This window comes from Topomyia yanbarensis, chromosome 2, assembly GCF_030247195.1.
Source record: "Topomyia yanbarensis strain Yona2022 chromosome 2, ASM3024719v1, whole genome shotgun sequence".
NCBI lineage: Eukaryota > Metazoa > Arthropoda > Insecta > Diptera > Culicidae > Topomyia > Topomyia yanbarensis.
Window position 1 is genome coordinate 183,508,454 of NC_080671.1, and position 19,914 is coordinate 183,528,367.

At 44.4% G+C, this 19,914-nt stretch overlaps 1 protein-coding gene across 1 annotated transcript in view; it reads left to right on the top strand.

The window, feature by feature from the left end:
- LOC131679918 (uncharacterized) overlaps positions 1–19,914 on the top strand; it is a 385,760-nt gene that overhangs the window by 279,318 nt on the left and 86,528 nt on the right. The window contains exons 13-18 of the mRNA XM_058960665.1: positions 25–156; positions 219–2,027; positions 8,918–9,010; positions 11,061–11,867; positions 12,775–15,690; positions 16,783–16,926. Of these exons, the coding sequence (XP_058816648.1) occupies positions 25–156; positions 219–2,027; positions 8,918–9,010; positions 11,061–11,867; positions 12,775–15,690; positions 16,783–16,926 (5,901 nt within the window). The remainder of the gene's footprint in view (positions 1–24; positions 157–218; positions 2,028–8,917; positions 9,011–11,060; positions 11,868–12,774; positions 15,691–16,782; positions 16,927–19,914) is intronic.

The window sequence follows — 19,914 nt, forward strand, 5'->3', positions numbered from 1 at the left end:
CTCGATTAATATTCCTTTTCTTAGTTCCAACCCTATGCGCTTCTAGTGCTGATTGCGTTGAAGGTACAGCTTGTCATGAATCGATGTGTTTGCCACGATGCGGAACTGACCAGGAGTGCGCTTTGAATGAGAAGTGTATTGGAAATAAGTGCATGCGTAAGTACTGCTTTATAGTTGATCGAGTCGATATTTTCTATATCTGCAAACCTTTATTACAGTTACTTGCCGGCTAGATAACGACTGTTTCCTTGGACACATCTGTCTAAACGGTCGCTGCGTCTACGGGTGTCACTCGGATGATGATTGTAGTGCCAGTGAAACATGCCGAGAAAATCACTGCACTGATCCATGCCGCGATAACCCCTGTGGACCTAATGCCGCTTGCACCGTTGTGAATCATCGTGCTAGCTGTTCTTGTATCAGCGGAATGGTTCCAAGTCCAACTGCAAAAATTGGATGCATCCGTGCGCCCGCGCTTCAGTGCACGGCAAACAGAGATTGTACCGATGGAACGCAATGTATCGAGAATCTTTGCCGACCGGTTTGTGCAAACGATCAAGGTTGCTTGAACAATGAACGATGCGATCGTGGAACCTGTAAACCGATTTGTAGACGAGATGACGACTGTCGATCGGGAGAGGTCTGTCAAGGACAAACTTGCATGGTCGGATGTCGATCTGATTCTGGTTGTCCTGCCCACCTAGCTTGCGTTAACCAACAATGCGTAAATCCTTGCCTCGAACCAACGGCTTGTGGAACAAATGCACAGTGCGCAGTAGTCAACCATAGAAAACAATGCTCTTGTCCTTCTCCGCTCACCGGAGATCCCCTGACTGGATGTCGTTCTGAACAACGATCTTGTCAAGCAAGAACTGACTGCCCAAAGGGATATGCTTGCTATGGAAACTCATGTATGTCAACCTGCCGCAATGATCAAAACTGCCTGACCGATGAGCGATGTATTCGTGGTACCTGTAGAACGGTGTGCAACAGCGATGCCTCTTGCTCAGATGGATTGATCTGTGAGAACAGAATCTGCCAAGCTGGATGCCGAACTGATAACAACTGCCCTAACAACCAAGCATGCGTCAACAAACAGTGCACAGATCCTTGTACGGTACTCGGTCAATGTGGTACCTGTTCGGAATGTACCGTAGTTAATCATGGAGTTCAGTGCAGTTGTCCCAATGGGTATCTCGGAAATCCACTAGTTTCTTGTGCGCCACCTCCTCAGAAATGTAATTCCTATTGCTACTGTGACGAAGAAGGTGTGTTCTGTGCTGACAAATGCCGACAAGCGAAGGACTGTTCGTGTGGACAAACCTGTTACCGAGGAAGGTGTCGCACCAAGTGTAATCCAGGAGCCTGTCCCGCAGGACAACTGTGTCAAAATGGAGCTTGTGTAGCAGGTTGCCGATCGAATGCAGATTGTGCAGCTGAGCGATCATGCGTGAATAAGAAATGCGTCGATCCGTGTGCTGGAGGTAAAGCCTGTGGTAAAAATGCAATGTGCCAGGCAGCTGATCATCAAGCCTTCTGCTTGTGCCCCGATGGATATCAAGGCGACCCGCGCGAAGGATGCGTACAATACGAATGCCAAACGAACGAAGACTGCGAACTGGATAAGAAGTGTGTTGTTGGAAAGTGTACCAATCCTTGTCTGGAGCCTGACGCTTGCGGTTTGAACGCGCAATGCCGTGTCGTAAACCGCCAGGCGCAATGTTCGTGTACTCCCGGATTTTTCGGAAACGCCCGACAAGAATGTCAACCACTGCAAAAAGATAGTTGCTCGCAGAACCCTTGCGGAGAGAACACAATTTGCCGAGAGGACGCCAACGGATACGAATGTTCCTGCCAACCGGACTGCATGGGAGACCCCCGACAGGGTTGCTTGTGTCAAGGCAAGCAAACAAACAAATGTCACAAATTTCCATGCGGTAAGAATGCGGTCTGCCGAGTTACAGCCCACGACCAGCCGGAGTGCTACTGCCCTCCACTCTATTCGGGAGGCGACCCGTACACCGAATGTGAGTATTGTATATTATTTCACTTCAGGGGAGGATCGTTTAATGTAAGAGATAACACATGTGAATACTTTCATAGTGCAAACTAGATATTTCTTGTCATTCTGAAAACATTTTAACTTTGCAATATTTAAATGGAAAGTCGCCGTACTAATCTAGCAAATACTCCCAGAAGCTCCGCTCAAACTTGTGCAGCATTAATTTCAGCTTCTTGATTCAACCAAATAATCGAAAGAGAAAGTAAACAGGAAGAGGAAATCGTTATTAGTAATATCCCTTTGAAAACTTTCTCCAGAATTAATCTATGAAAAAAGAGAGACATTTAGGAGCACTAAGAAATATCCAGTTGCTTTAAATTATCCTTGGTTTAGCAATCAATTTACCAGAACAATGAAATAAACCATTTTCAAAAAATGATACGACCTAGGTAAGGTTCGTCCGGGAGTCCGTCCACTGCCAGAGACCATAGAAGGGATGACAGCGCTCCATCTTGAGAACAGCCTCTAGCAGTTCTCATGATAAATATCTCGTCTCCGAACGAGATTCATTCCTGCATTCAATATATCAGTAATCCATTCGATAGTCGACTGCGCTGTCTTCTTTGATTCAGTCGCATACCGAATCAATTCGAAGGTAGTATTACCGAAGGCTTCCTCAACATCGATGAAGAGCGATATTATGCATTCTTGGATTTGCATGGTATTTTCAACCTCTTTGACAAAATTATGCAATGCCGAAATCAGTGGGTCATAGGTTACTTGGATGGCTTGAACAAACGGGTGTCTTGACTCCTCTGTTCGAAATGCTGATAGCACTGAGAGTCTGTTAATATCACTGCCGGAAGATTCTTTTGCCTTTGTTTGTGCAACACTTGAAGCTGCGTCCGCCCCACTGATCTAGAGAGGCTGATGTCAAGGTTAGGGCCACGTGCACTTTATGGACGAAGCCATACTCTAACTAGACTCGCTAGTGGTGGAAGAATTGGTATATTACAGATTTGTTTGGCCTTTTCCGACTGTCACAGTCCCGTTTAAGTTGCCGAAAGTGGGTAAGCAGTGTGAGCTTCCTGTCAACTGTTACACCAAGTATTTTCGGTTCCTTCTTAAAGGGTATTAGGAATCCGTTGAGTTTTATTGGTCTGCCAGTTGCCACGTGATTATATGGACAACAGTGAGTAGTAACACATTTGCTAGTGGAGATTCGGAATCCTACCGAAGATACCCATTTTCCGATTTACAGCCGCTTGCAACTTGATTTTGTTGAGACTCCTGGATTCTCCAACGACAACTAGTATGATGTCATTAGCTTTATGCTGAAAATGTAAAATTCCCTTCGGAAGATGGGCAAATACAGACTGTATGCTGACGAGAAATAACGTCACAGCCAGTACAGATCCCTGAGGGAGCCCGTTTTCTTCGCAAAAAACGTCGGATTGGCTACCACCAATGCCGACACGAAATTGTCGGTTGAGTAGATAGCGTTGAAGAAACTGCCATAGATTGCCCGGGATTCCCCACTGTTGAAGTTGTCCAATAACCCTGTGACGCCACACGGTAGGCCTTCTCAAAGTCGAGAACGGCGATGTACGTATGCATTCCATCAGCTATGGCCTGCCCGACTATTTCCCGGAAAGACCCAAGGTAAACACCTGTTCCAAGGCCTTTGCGGTAAGCGAATTGACGACGGTCTAGGCGATCTTCCGATTAAAGTAGGGAAACGAATCTTCTGTAAACCATTCATTCCATGACTTTTTCGGTATACGGCAACAGACTTATTGGTCGAAAGTCGTTCAGGGTCCTCCTTGATTCCTTTTGGGAAGTGGTATGATGAGGGCGGTACTCCAGGACTCTGGGGAGGACCCGCCTTCCCACACCTGTTGTAACTGGCCAACAGTGCCCTTTTACCCTATGGAGGCAGATGTTTCAAGAGAGGATATCCGATATTATCTATACCAGTGGCTTTTTCTTTTCCTTGGTTGAGTGCCGCTGTGAGTTCCATTCCCGTGAACAACTGATTGTACTCGGGGCCGTTTTCAGGTGAAAATACGATTGGAGATGGTTCTGCTTGTTGTTTCCTCCTGAGGAAGGCTTGCGAAAAAGATGCATTGGCCGATAGAGAGGAGAAGTAGCGGCCTAATTCACTGGAAATCTCTATTGGTTGGGTGGTTGTAATGCCATCGATTTCGATCGATTATCAGAAATGCCTTCTTTTCCCGCTTAATGCGTTGACTTTTCTCAACAGTTCGTTGGTTGGGGAAACAGTATGGCTTCTTTGGCATCTGTGATGGTTTTTCTAACAGTGTTTCGAAGTTGGCGGTAGTTGCTAGTTCGTGCTTCTTAGAGAGAGTGATTGATCGGTGTCCTTCGAGGGTTCGGAGTGCCTTCCAGCGTTAGCGAATTAGTTGGGCTACTTCTGGGCTCCACCAATGTACCGCCCTTTTGGGAGTTGCTTCACTTGTCCGAGGAATGCACAGTTTTGCCGCTTGGATGATGAGGTTGCCGATTTCCTCTGGTGAGTACATCCTATGCGGTTCGATTCGGTCAGCTAGATTTGACTCGTACTCCTTCCAGTCAGCGTTGTTATAAAGCCAGCGTTTAGGTCTGGTTCTCGTCGGAGGTATTCGGTCGTAGGAAATGTGAATCGGATAGTGGTCACTTCCTCTCTAATAATGAAGTACGGTCCACAAAAGCTTCTTCGCGATGGTACAAAGGCGATAAGGTCGAATGAGGACATGGCTCGTCCCCTGAGGAAGGTTGTGGCTCCGTCATTAACCCTCCGAAAATCGCGCAAATAGCTCACTGAACAAGCAGCCGCTGGTGCGCTAGGACAATTTTGCTAGATTTTTAGAACAATGTGCACTCAGTGCACTAGCGCGACTTCCGGAAGGTTAAGTATTATGAGGTCGTTTTTCTCTACTGTTTGAAGGATGTCGTTGCCGTGGCGTGTTATGGGCTTTCATGTCACCCATAACCAGGACTGGAGTTGGAAGTTGATCGATGAGTTGGTTCAAGTTTACTCCGACTTGGTTAACCCCTTGTGGGAACGGGTAGTTGATCCTTCGGGCAACTGCTATCTACACCATCTTGATGGCTACTGGTACTAATGGTACGTCTATTGGAATGGCTAAACCGATCGTTTGATCAATGTTGGCTCCGGACGAGGCCTCCCAAGAATAACGGTTACTGAGCCAGGGAGTCGGATCAGTCTCTCTCCGGATGTGGGTTTCCTGCAAGACTAGGCAGATAGGCGATGGTCCTTTGCAGATCTCCGAGGTTATTTCTTCGACTATTAATGTTTCACTGTATTGCTAGTGTGTATTGGTTCGTGTGGCAGCTGGGTTCCGGGGAATTGGGCGATGGTCCTCTGCAGATCTCCGAGGTTATTTCTTCGACTGTTAATGTTCCACTCTATTGCTAGTGTGTATTGGTTCATGTGGCAGCTGGGTCCCGGGGAATCGACATTGAGGCGATTGCTACTGGCGGTTGGCCTTGCGTTGGAGGGCCAGCCGATACTAGCAGTAGATTCCTCTGCGGTGGGACTGATCGCCGGTGACATTTCTGCGACGGTCTTTCGTGCGTCCCTGCCCAAGGTCTGTCCAGGGGGAGGAGCGTTTTGCCTTATTGATGAATGATTGCTTTTTTCGGATTCGGTGTGAGATGTTAGTTTCTGCTTTGGGCGTTACCACCTTTTTCTGGAGAGGAGCCGGGCCCCCTGGAGCTCGTCAACATCAGTCGGGATATCCCAGGACAGGGTCAGTGCAGGGGAATAGGCATTTTCCCCAAAGGTTCTACTTCCAGGTTCTGAACTGCTGCCTGTGTGAGGTGTTGTAGACCTCTTCCGTTTTCTAGGTAGGTCGGAAAATCGTGCTTCCGGTGATGACAAATGCTATGGTGGGCGGCCCACTTTGCTGTGTTGTGTTCGGAGATGTGATGTGTTCGGAGTTTAGAAGGACTAACTTGGTGTTGAGGGAAATACAGTCAATGTCTTTGTTGCCGAGGAGTCCGGCGTTATTTGTTTTACCGGTACTTCCCTGGACGGGGTCGATGCGGGTGAGTTAGCTGAGGGTATGGTGCCCAATAGGTCTCTTGGTTTGTTTTGTGTTTTTTGTTGTACTCTGTTCACTGTTGATTCATCGTTAAGTTTTTCTGGTGCTATTGTTGTTTTTGTTGTGTAGTTGTTGCTTTTTGTTAAAATTGTTTCGGATGTCGTCTATTATGAGATGTCAATCGAGATGGCGCCGTCCTGGCTAGTTTCCCACTGGGAGAAGTGGTCGGTGGGGTTTAGTTTTAAGGTGGTTGCTTCATCCGGTGCGATGGGTTCTGGGTTCTAATTCTATTTTCCTTCGTTAGTGGACTTCGGAATTTGTCCTGATTTTCTGTTTCGCTTTTCGGATTTTTCTAGTTCTTGTTGAGTTGTGCTTGTGGTGAATATCAGATTTCCTTCCAATAGTGAAGCAACTTGATTTTTGTTTAACTTCTTGGCCGGGATCGTTGCGGCTGCCTTTGGTCAGGTAGAATCTGTAGGTGCCTGCGGTGCTATTTGACTTTGTAGATCCGAGAAAACGAGTCGCAGAGCAGCCATCTCTTTGCGAAGTTGTTTGTTCAAAATTTTGGCGCCGAGCAGTTCCTCTTTTAACATTGCGATTTCGACATCCTTGCCGTCGCATGATGACTGATTGGCGGTTCGCTCCCTGAGCTGCGCTAGTCCCTCTCGAAGCAGGCGGATTGATATATCCTTCGCATCAGATCCTAGCGTTAGTCTGCCTTTTAGGGTAGACGCGTATGATGTGTTTGATGTTATTTGCTTGACCAGTTCTCTGGCCTCAATGAATGTCAGATTATTGTCGGTTTTTAGTCTGATCACTTCGGTTTCCTTTGGGAAGGTTGAGCAGCTTCTATCACGGGAGCCGTTACAGGTAACGCATTCGTTCACCTCTTTGTTGTTTTAGAGGTCTTTCCCGCAGTTTATGCATACTTCCTTCTGTACGCAAGCTCTGCTTCCGTGTCCAAATTTACCACATCGGAAACATTGCATTGGAGAGGCATAATATTTCCGGACATAGACTCTTACTGGACCGAGGAAAATAAATTCCGGCAGGTGCAAACCGGCCGATACCAGTAACGGGGTGTTTGTTGACGTGCCGTTTACCAATTTGGTAATTCTCCTGACCTCGATGACGTTTTGTTCCTTCAATGCGTGTAAGATTTCTTCCGTAGGAAAGTTCTTAGTGTTCAGGCCGTGGATATCACTTTGATTGCACTTTGTTTAGGTGAGGATGGGGTAACTTCAACTTTTGTCCCGTTTGACAGTTGGTTTATTTTGAGCAATTTGTCGTACACTTTCTTCTACGACGTGCGCAGCACATACTTGGTACCTTTGGCCTCTTTCGACGCTTCTATGTATTTAGTTGGCTCCATCCCGATCGCTTCTTCAAGGGATAGGTGAAGCAAGAAAAGATTAGTGGGTGGGTAGACTTTCACTATTTCCTTCGCTATCCTTGGTCACACGCAGAAGTAGCGTTCGATGGTCTATCTGGTCTCCTGAGCTTGGAAATGGTGGTAGTGACTCAAAGGCAACATCTCACTAGGGGGTGACGAGTCGACATCCATCCGCAAATGATTGTCTAGGCGGAAAAATTCTTTCAACTTTCGGAACGTCTAAAAAACTATACCGATGGTTGCTCTCCCGTATATGGTGGACGTGCTCTGTCTTGTGTGCATCTATTAACTTGTATACAATCTTGCATAGCGATCTGCAAAGCAATATCTCTATCGGTGCTCTATTGGTGTGATTGTTATCAACGAACGGCTAGAACGACCACCATACAAGGTGGTCCGCACTCCGCACAGGGAGTCGACGGCCCGTTATGTGGTGACGTGCTCACTTTCCTACTGATCTATCTATTAGACTGAATATGCCTTACACTGGCGATAGAGAAAGCACAGCCGGGTCGCTGAAACCGAGCTGAGAAACGCTGACGATGCAACGATACAAGGAGCTTTGACCGATTCGTACTGTTCACAGCGAGTGTTCAGATCGAACTGGAGTTTTCTTTAATTTTTTTGGTACATGGCTTACAGTAGTGTGCCGTCTGGTTCCAGAACTGGCACGTGGGAGTATACCCAGGATATGTGCATACAAGTGCCGATTGTGGCGAATTCTACTTCTCCATCTTCGATATGAATATTTTAATATCATCCGTTGTAGTGCGATGTGCCAAATCGTGAAGACGAATTTCCGTCCGATCAAGCTCCATGTACACGGAGATCTTGGTGCTGACGTTTTTATAATCGACATCCTATTGAATGTTGTTCTTTGCTACGAAGCATTCTGCCTCAACTAAGAAGTTGAACGTTATTTATACTACCTGTCTCATGAGATGTAGTTGTATGTGTGACACTTCGATAAACACAACTGCCATTTTCACCATAAACAACTGTTTCACCCCGCGTCTGCGAAAAGTCAATCGCTATTGTGTTCTCCCGTAATAGTCGAAATTTATTCTGTGGTTCTGTCGTGCAGCCAACAATTGCGTAGATGGCGGTAACGAACTACTGATTTCCAACGTATGTCAATTTTAAATTTTACACGGTTTTTAAAAAAGTGTTATTTTATATTATCTGAGGCTCTACAAAGCACAACGGAATGAACATAGATGTCGAACAAAACTAAACCAAGAACGGTTTTTTTTCGAAACTGTCTGTGTTTATTTCTTCTTATCGTATCCTACTCATGAACACTGTGGTGCTCGCTCATAATTTTGTCAATATCAACTTATTCTAAGTATTTATCAATCCTTGACTTCAGTTATGAAAAAAAACACAACCCCGTTACTAAACCAATGCGTCACTGTTCGGCTGAACCGAATTAATTTCGATTTCTTTTCGCCCCAGGTACTAACGAACGAACTGTCACCGACTGTCGAACTACGGGATGCACAGAAGGTGAATGTGTACGTGACGGCACGAAGTTCATCTGCCGTAATGGTAAGTGGCCCTTTCCAAGCCATAGCATCGAACCCGTATTTATCGTAATCGTACTTAGAGTTTGTTTTTTGATTAAAAAGAGTTAAGCGACTGATCGTCGGTAAAATATCTTGCCCTGTTAAAAAAAATCGAACCGATTAACGTAGCGAACCGCATTCCACGATAAACTGAAAACCCAAAAACATAACTGTTAAAACTGCCCATATCATGTTTTTGTTCTAACGAGTCGTTACAATATTTACTAGTCACATTTGCATTCAAAACCGGTATAATCTTCCAAAATAGTCACTAGTTCACAAATTTCATCTTGCAGTCAGATTTTTTTTTCATAACGAAGACTTTCTATCAATGGATTGCATTTCAACCTACCACGGGATTCACTTGAACATACTTAGCATGTCTATACACCTTTGCACTAGTTCCGACGAACCAACAGCGCAATCCATTGCTAAAAAGTCATAACTCCCCATTCTATCAATTGGCTCGAACTTGTTTAAATAATGTGACTTAAATGAAAAAGAATATTTACCGGAACACATACCGCACAAAAGAACCAACTATACATACAGAAGACACGGTTTTAAAATGTCGCCCCACCAAGTGTTCTAGCGATTTACAATGTACAAATACAGCACAAACTTTCCCCCCACTGTTCACTTAGTAAACTTTTCAAACCTAGAGATGTCGCTGTCGTAATCGCGGTTACCCAATCTGCGCCCTCTTTTTTCTCAATGTACAAAAACACTCCGTGACGTTTCGACCTTGCCTTGGACACCTTGGCCAGGGTTAGTGACAAATGAGCGTGCTATCGAAACTTAAACTCCCTGACGAAAAAAACAATATATATGCAAATGCTCCTCACAGCTAAAAAAAACTCCACACATACACATCGTTTATTAGTAACTAGTGGTTGTCAGAGCCGTTTTGAGTTTTATCTTAATTTATTTTTGTTTCTAGTATTAGTAATAATGACGCTAGTGTGAAATTATTTCAAAAACCAAACGAAAAATGAAACCATTTATTTGGAAAAGAACAGGCAGATTGGGAACTGTGGACGGGACACTTCTCACATAGTTCATTGCTTGCACGTGTAAGGCTCGGGCTGTGTACACACCTACCAACTTGGCCACAAGCTGAGTTCAGTTGTTTTGATTGGGTTTTTCTTTGTATTGTTTTGATTTTCTGTTTTCTAACTCTTATTTGTCAATTTGAATGAAAATTGGTCATAAGAATAAGATTTTCATTTGTACATACAAATTTCTTTTCCTTCTTTTCTTTTCTATGCATTTCTCTTGCTCTATTTATTTCTTATGATATGAGTGTATTCAATATTTTCCTTTCCTACTAAAAGAAAACAACAGTCAACCATTGAAGACGTAGTCGGTTTGAGCTACGTTTTTTTTCTAAATTCCAGCAAACAATATTTCAAATTTTACCTCCTGTGTCTTTCCCGGGCAGAGCGCATGTGTTGGATGTTCTTTAAGTGTGAGAAACGTTTTGGCGAAGACAGTTTATTAACACCAGAAATCTCGCCTCCACAGTTCCTTTGTCGTTTTGTAATTAACTTTTAAAAGTGGAATACTGTTCACTTTTCCTTTGTTGTTTTGAAATAATTTCTTCCAACTGTTTCTTTGTTTGGATAGCAGTCAGTGAGTTGTTGGGGTAAATGGACCAATTCACGGTTTTTGTTTTGATAGAAATCTGCACCATTCTTTCGTATGTTTGTTAGCTATGTTTGCGATGCAAGTTATTCTAGAAAATACGCACCCAACCCAAATTGTCTTCTAAATTTCTTATGCGAAACAGATATCAACCATAGGACTTACAGAATATGTGAACTCGATGACAGCGGCGTACCTTTGTCACAAATTGGTACATTTGCCCCTTGGTAACTTGGCGTATCCAAAAGCAGGTTCAACGCAAAAACACACACACACACACTACTACTATTACTACTACTACTACAGTTACACATTCACACCTCACACACACATATACAAAGTTACTGTTTTTACAATCCTGTTATTATCATCACACAAACCAAATCTAGACGAGTCCTGCGCAAACGATATGCAATGTCCCAATGAAAAGGCGTGCATTGGAGGGAAGTGTTCCGATCCTTGCTCACTACGGGGTGCCTGCGGGGATAACGCACTGTGCCAGACGATTTTCCATAGGCCCCAATGTTCATGTCCTAGCTGTTACGTGGGTAGACCTAATGCGGAGTGCAAGCCCGATCCAAAATGCCATGAAGTAAACACACAAAAACCAAGCGATCCCAAAATAGTATCGATAGCGTGCGAAAGGGACAACGACTGTGATGAGTCACTACGATGTGACGCAAGTGGGCAGTGCAGTGATCCGTGCACTATTCCGACCGCATTCGTATGCGATCCGAATAAGAAATGCATCTCACGGAAGCATCGGCCCGTTTGCGTTTGCAAGCATGGCTTCATCGTTAATGACTATGGTGAGCTGATTTGTGCTCCGGAGAAACGCGAATGCCACGGCGATGATGGATGCGCCTCTAGTATGGCTTGTATTGATGGCAAGTGCGTCAACCCTTGTATGCCCAGCGCCAACCGAGGTCCAGCTTGCCCAGACGACAAAGCATGCCTGGTGATGGATCACAAACCCACCTGTATCTGTATGAAGGATTGCAGTCCTTCTCTCTCGATATGCCTGCGAGACAGTGGCTGTCCACCAAACCTCGCCTGTCGTAACTATCAGTGTGTCAATCCTTGCGAGACCACTTCGTGTGCTGACGACACACCGTGCTTTGTCGAGAATCATAGACCGATTTGTAAATTCTGCCCACCCGGATTCGTGAAAGATGCCCATCAAGGATGTTTGAAAGGTAACATAAAAAACAGAGAACTTAGCGGCGATTAGCGCAAAGATAGAAGAACTCTTCCTCAAGTATATCTCTCAAATTAAATTAGGAAATGACTCCCAAAATTCCACTATTCCAAATCTTCTACCGTCTGATCTCTTCTTTCTACTTATGTATGTGCTACATATACTCTTCTTTTCCGTGCCAGCTGTCTATACATGTATGTAAGGACATTGTAATAGGTCTCATCTCTACAGCTGTTAGCCGACTCTATGTACATTTAGCCTTCACATTTCTACCCCGAGACGACTTCAACCATCTCGAGGTCTACTGTCCAACTACACTACCACGATTGGAAACAACAAAATTCAACTCTCTATGACCAGAAGCCACTGAAAATACGCCAATTGAATATTAAAAACAGCCCTAACGACGCCTCCACATTCACACATGCTCATGCTCAACAGAAAAAAACAAAGCATAAAACAATGCGAAACACTCACCTTCTTGGCTCTTCTAAAACTGCTCTTAAACGCCCTGCTAGGAGTGTCTCGTTTACCTGAAGCCGACACTCATGGCTGTCAGGCTTCACGATACTCTCTGCCACTGTTCTTATACACTCTTACTCATCTACACTCACACCTACTTCACTACACTTTCAAATACTCAAACTATATACTGTCATCTTAAATACTACCGTAACTATACTTTCAAAACTGTCACTACCACTACTACCTACTACTGTCTACTACTACCCACTACAAGACTTTAAGTGTAAATAATAGTACGTTCAGTAACTTGCATCAACGATGTATCCCTTTCCGAGCTACCTGTATGCTAGAGAGTGAATTAAAACCCCTTTCTTTCCTAATAATAATTGTGTTTGTTTACGTTTATAACTTATAACACCAATTACCGCTTACCTCCACAGCTACAAAAGTAAAAGATGATGAACAAGAAGTACATAGGGATCAGCAACACGAGACGGCGCCCGGCACCTGTTCGACACACTCCGACTGCGACGAACAGTTGCAGTGTTTAGCGGGCCGTTGTCTTGATCCGTGTAGGTCTGGTTGTGGTCAATCGGCATTATGCACTGTTAAGGCACACGTTCCAATCTGCACCTGTCCTCCCCAGCACTACGGTAATCCCAACCGAAAGTGCATTCCAACTGTTCCTACCACCACCGCTGACGACAAGGAGGGGCAAGTCGACACGGGTGCGACGACAACTCCGGGAATCGAAATATCGATAACCACCGATGAGCATGGATTCTACGATGGTGATAATATAGACCGATCGGATGTGTTCAGTACATTCGAGATAGAAATGGACACGGAAAGTACACGTGAATCTTTGTCAAGTAGCACAACAGCTACAATCGATGTGTCTACCAAGAGCCATCTTGATGTTACTGAAGCCGAATTGCAGCCTACGACTACGAAGACTTATATTAAAATACCCATAGATGATCACGAATTTATAACTGAAAAGCTACCAAAAGTATCAACAATACCCGATGACAATTTACTGCTCGTTACACAAGTAGAAACTACTACAGCAAGTTTTGCGAATACTACAGTGCTCAACTCTCAGACGACTGAAAACCTAACGCTAACTCAAACGACTACTGCTATCGCATCTACGGAAACTTATCCTACTACAACAGCAAGCACTAGCAGCAAACCTACGGATACTACTGGAGAACTTGAAGCAAACAGTACCCTTAAACCAACGTCGACTATTGGCACTACAGAAGAGATAACAACAATATTGTCTCGCGAGCAAGAGTACACAACCATTCGAGAGCAAATCACATCAGAGGAAATAGGAACACCTACTTCCCAAGAGAGTCACACTCTGCCAACAACTTCTCATCCTGATACGAGTTCGGCAGCATCTGTTTCTGTTACCGGAGCCACAGCATCTAGCAAACTGACAACGGATGAGCAGACAACTTCAATCTTTGAGACAACTACAAATGTAGAATCTTTATCGCATTCCTACACGGAAAGACCAATGACAACCTCCATCCGCACAACCGGAAATACCTCACCAACTGTCATGATGGTTGAATCTATTTCAGAAGGCTCGACACAAGCTTCGATTGATCTGTTAACAACAACTGTAGTTTCCGATCCGTTGTTCAATCAAACAGAATCGTACATAATTGATAAGAACCAATCCGTCACCACGATTATATCAGAATTTCTTACAACAATTCCAACGAGCTCTGTCGTAACTTTTTCCGATAAGGAAACAACCTCGCTCCCATCGACAACGGCTTCAACCACAACTCGCAAAACCCCGGACATACTCGCAAAACAAGACCGTAAAACTACAGAACTGGAAACAGAAATACCCCCTATAATGTTAACTCGTCCGTCAACTCTCCCGGATGTGCTTATTAACCGCAGTACGACCGAGAGCTACAACGAGTTTATGTACGATCGCGAGGGAATGGTTAGACCTATCAAGAAACCCAACGATACGACCACCATTAAACCGAGCAAAGAGCATAAGGGAACCGAAACGGGAGTTTACTACATCGATGATACAACCACTATCTCATCCCGCACGGTTGATGAGCAAACCGAGCACGATAGAAGCATTCCTCTATCGACTAGCACGTATGAAAGTGACGATGACGAGGGTGATGATTACGAAGATGGTAGCGGGAGAGAAGATATCACCCAACAACCGAATGATACCACTCACAAAGCTACGGAAATGGTTATCAGCTCTACACTAGCAGGTATAGAAATTGAAACTACAGCTGATCGAAAAGATTCTATGGTAACTGTAGTTACTTCGACAGAAAGCTCTTCTACTGTAGAAGGCTCAACAATTAGCGATCGGTCCATGGTCAGTTCTATACTATCGGATTCGGAAACTGAAACTATAGATAGGATATCTGAAAGCATTACAACAGAGAGGTCTACTCCTGTAGAAGGCTCAACAATTAACGATCAGTCCATTGTTAGTTCTACACTATCGGATTTGGAAACTGAGACCACAGATGATCGGAAAAATGCTAGGGTAACTAAAATTACTACAACAGAGAGTTCTTCTACCATTGAAGACTTCCCAATTAGCGATTCGCCTATCGTCAGCATTATACTACCGGACATGGAAAAAGAGACCACGGCTGATCGAAAAGATGCTAGAGTAACTGTAATTACTACAACGAAAAGCTCTTCTACTGTAGAAAGCTCAACACTATCAGATTCGGAAACAGAGACCACAGTTGGTTCGAAAAATATTAAGCTAACTGAAAGCACTACAATAGAGAGCACTTCTACTGTAGAAGCCTCAACAGTTGGCGATCAGTCTTTCGTTAGCTCTACACTACCAGGCACGGAACCCACAGTTGATCGAAAAAATCCTACAACAGAGAGCTACAGCTACGATATTACTACAACAGAGAGCTCCGTTGAAGGTTCAACAGCTGACGATCGGCCATCGTCCACGATTATTAATACTGATACTTCCCTAGTCGACAAGACTACATCAACAGGCACCGAAAGTACCATGAGAAGTCACCCCGAATCTACCCCTAGTAGCGATTTAACAACGCTTGACTACACAACGCTCGACGCTGACAAAGTCATCACCTATATCTTCGACACAGCAACGACTATGAAAACTCTCGGTTCAATTCAAAAATGCATATCAGACAACCAGTGTCAGTACAACGAAACCTGTGTCGACTACGCCTGTGCCGATCCTTGCCAGTTAAGCAATCTCTGTCCTGAAAACATTCCCTGCCTTACCGTGAACCACGAGCCCAAGTGCATTTGCAATAAAGCTGATCCGGTTGATTCAGCAAATTGTATTGAAGAATCAGGTAATATGTTCAAAGAATATCTCTTAGCTGACCACTCTCTGGGCCGACCAAAAACTCCGCCTCGAATTCGCTGCTCTGGGTGATCTACTACTATATCACTTCCGCGCCGATTTCCATTCATGCGGTGCTAAATCATACAGTACCTGAACACACCGCTTGAATGCGTTCATACACATCAACTGGAATGCATCATCCAAAACATTGATGGGTCCATCCTGCCAGTAAGCTATCTATCGTAGTGCGAATGATGCTAGTCTTTTTGCCTTTCTCATTTCTTCCTTTGATCCGTTTTCTACTTCCACTCTTCTACGACTTGCAGCAGCGCATTCCCAAGAAATCGGAAGCATTGGTCGGATTCCAGGAGAGTGAATCATAGAGAACATCCTGAATGGCACACCTGCAACTTTCTGTTAGTTCTGAATCATTCCTTTCGCGATGTGGCACCGCAAGTGCGCACGCGCACCGCAAAAGCGCCTCATTGTACTGCAGACCAAACGACTGCAGCTGCATGGAAATCAATCGAAAATTGACCGGTTTCATATTTATAGCAAATCTTTTACAACAATTCATTCTGTACTCTGCTGTAGCAGCATCCCACTCCATCCGGTGTACAGTTGGAATAGATTTGAATCTGTAGCATTCTCTATCTTCTTTTTTCCAGTAGTGTATATTTTTTTAACCCGTGATGGATTCGGGTACTTCCTCGATCGAGAGCAAATATGCCGTGCGAAACTCAAACACGAAAGCGATCTCTTGTTGTATTCTATCCTAGTAGCTGTAAATATTCTTTATGTACAACTCTTCTTGGTGTTTGGTAAATGGGAACAATGGACGCAATGTACACTAATATAGATACTTTGCTTGCTTTGTGTATGTAAATGTAGCGGAAGCTTGAACTGCTTTGCTTGCCCGAATGCTTGCGTAGAATTCGTAGCCATGGTCACGTGAACACCAGTAGCTAGTAATACCCATCGGTTTTTCTTCCAGTAGTTCCATCAATCTGAATCAAATGCCACATGGAAAAAAACAACATAAACATACAAGGGGAACACCTGCATGAAATATACTGACATTGGTTTGCATATTTTCCAGAGATTGGATGTAGACACAACGACGAGTGCCCCGCAGAACGATCGTGCATCAACGGAGTCTGCATCAATCCATGCCACGACGGGAATCCTTGCGAGTCTGGCCAGGAATGTGAAGTGCAAAACCGTGAACCGGTGTGCATCAAACGTAAGTGTTGGTTTTTCTCTTTATAGCTATAAATGTGAATGATCACGGGCGTCGTTTGTAAATAGCATCATCATTGGTAGAGTGTTCCAAGTTGTGGGCCAGGTTTGGTTTTCTGTCCACGGAATTCATTTAAATCACGTAAATATATGCTTTATCCTATTTATATACCGTTCGAAAGTTGTGATAAATACCATACTTTAAGTCGGATCATGCCCCAAAGAGTGCTCATCGATGTTTCTCTCGTTAATCCTTGAACGAACCGTAACCAGTAACTACGTTTCTTTGCTTTCATTGAAATCTTCATTCGTGTTTGTAACGTCGCGTACTGTCGATAGCTAGCAGATAACCCGTCGTCTCGGGAGGTTTTATAAGCGGCGGCCTTCTGCGCATACACATCTGAGCACTCCGTTGGGAGATTGTCCGCGAGAGTTCGCGTCTGGTACGCGTTTATTCTGAACTTGAATCGCGGTGTCGAGAATCAAGCCAGCCAGTAACCCGTACTCTTCCTCCGGAGGACTCGATTTTGCCGGATATCGCGGACGCATAGCTCTTCCCATCATTTTTTTTGTGTGATGTCATACCAAACACTTAGTGCATTCTGTGGCCCTAAACCTTTACCAATAGTAATTACGATTGGCAGATGGTCGCTACCGTATGGATCAGAGATTAGCTTCTGCATGCAATCTAACCGCAGCGATGTTGGGCAGAGGAATAAGTCTAAGACGCTCGAGCGCGGGGGGGGGGGGCGCTGGAATCCGTGTCTTTTCACCAGTGTTCAAAATGGTCATATTGAAGTTGTAGTAAAGTTGTGGAGTGAAATAGAACATCTATCTTCATGAGGGCAACCTCATGACGCACGATAGGTGTTGAAATCACCTAAAAATAGCCTCAGTGTGAGGAGGAGTTCCGCAATATCGCAAATCAGTCGGTAGCCAATTGAGGTTCTAGGGGGTATGTAGGTGGAAGCAATGCAAAGGGTTTTGCCTTTAATTCTGGTTTGGCAGGCGATAACTTCTATACCTGGTGTCGAGGGGAGGTCGATTCGATTGAAAGAATAGCATCTTGGATTGAGAAGACTCTTTTTCCGTAAGAGTCTTCTCGATCCAAGCGAATAATATAAAAATCGTAGTATTGTAGGTCTATTTCTGAAGTAAGCCATGTCTCGCATAGTGCAAATGCATTGCATTTCAAGTTATTTATTAGGATTTTAAAGGAATCGATTTTCGGGATAAAGCTTCTGCAATTCCACTGTAGAACAGTGATTGAAACCGTGACCTCGTTCGATGAATTAGTCATCGAAGGATACAATCGTTGAAAGGAGGGGCCATTTCGCAGTGAACTGCATCAAACGTGTTTTACTGCGGGGAAAAAGCTTATCAAGATGCTTTTAAGAGGGTCGGAAATATTTAGTGCTGTAAAAATACGGTCTACAATGTCAGAGAAATTTATTAACCCAGCGCTGGTTTCTCTGGTTGAGATATGGAAACACTTGGGGTTTTGATGTTCCTGGAAGTGCGGGGAACTCCTTTTTTGAGCTCAGGTTACTGAGACCGGGAGCGACTTGCTGCGGTTTTGCACCAGTACTTCCTTGAGTAGTTATTTTAGAAGGCCCATGAAAAAATATCTTCTGGCCTTTACGCCGATGCATGGGAGAGGAAATGTTCCTTTTTTTCTATTGCATATAGGCCCAGCAGAAGATGCTCCCTCCTGAGGTTCACCACAGTCGCTTTCGTCAGTAGACAAGTTAGTATAGATGTTCGTAGAGGCCGGTGGAGTATCTATCTTAAGCATTTCTGCAAAAGATCGCTTAGAGCGTCCCTGAAGGGAATGCTTATGATTCACCTCGCGTATGCGGGACATGCAGGGAGATCATGTGGACTTCCCCCACAGTAGAGACACTTTTCGATATCCCTTCCTATCCGCATGATTCCCACCGCATTTCCCACAACGGGCCTTTTTGATACAATGGGAGGCTGTGTGTCCCAATTGTTTGCAATTAGTGCAGTTCATGACCCGCGGCTCAAAGAGGCTAAAAGGTAGACAGACTTTGTCAAAGAGGAGATAGTTGGATAGAGCAGAACCGGCGAAGTTCACCCGATAAGAGTCTGAGTTGACGTATATTTTCTTCCCGTCAGCTGCGATTGATGCTGAACGCAAACGTTTGCACTCCAGTATCTTTACCCATGTTTCAGCAGGTCCTCGCAACTCAGACTCGAATCGGAGACTACCCCGTAGACTTCAACCCTGTTAGCTGGACTATACAGCCTGTACTCCTTCGTAAAGGGCCCGTATCCAGCAATATCATTTGCCTGATTTAAACTGTTTACAACCACACGAAGCTTATCAGGGCGAATTTTCGATATATCTGTCGCGGGCGGATACCGGTCCGTCAGAACTCGAGAAATCTGCAATAGATTCAAACACTTTTTGTCTTTGGTCCGAAAGAAGATCACGAAGGGTCCGGTGGCCGAGCTTCGATATATTTTAAGCCGAGGAGCCGATTTTGTTTCGACGTCCATCTCCTATTGCCATTTTTGCCTATTGTTCAGTGCACGTTAGTAAGAGAATCAATAAGGGGAAACGTAAAATAATACTTAACTTGTGTATGGAACGGTATCCAGATGGTTTACTAGAAGAACACTGATTCACTGGCCGATTAACGGTACTCAGAAACAGAAACACAAAATAAGAGAAAAAATACTGAAACCTCGACGTGGCGGAGAGTGCGCAAGATAACCTTGAACGCGGATTAACACTATTCTTTGTCGCTATACACTACTCGGACTGGCAACAAAATACTTGTGTCTCGACCGAGTGCTAGAAACGAATAGAAAACTCACCACATATCTGGCGGTCTCGTCTCTATGACGATTGGACTGGAGTATCTTTCCGCACTCATCTTGCTTGGATGCAATTTTTCAAATAAAACTTTTTGAGCGACTTAGTCATAATGTCACAATTAACCCTCTTGATGTCCTCTGTTTAATT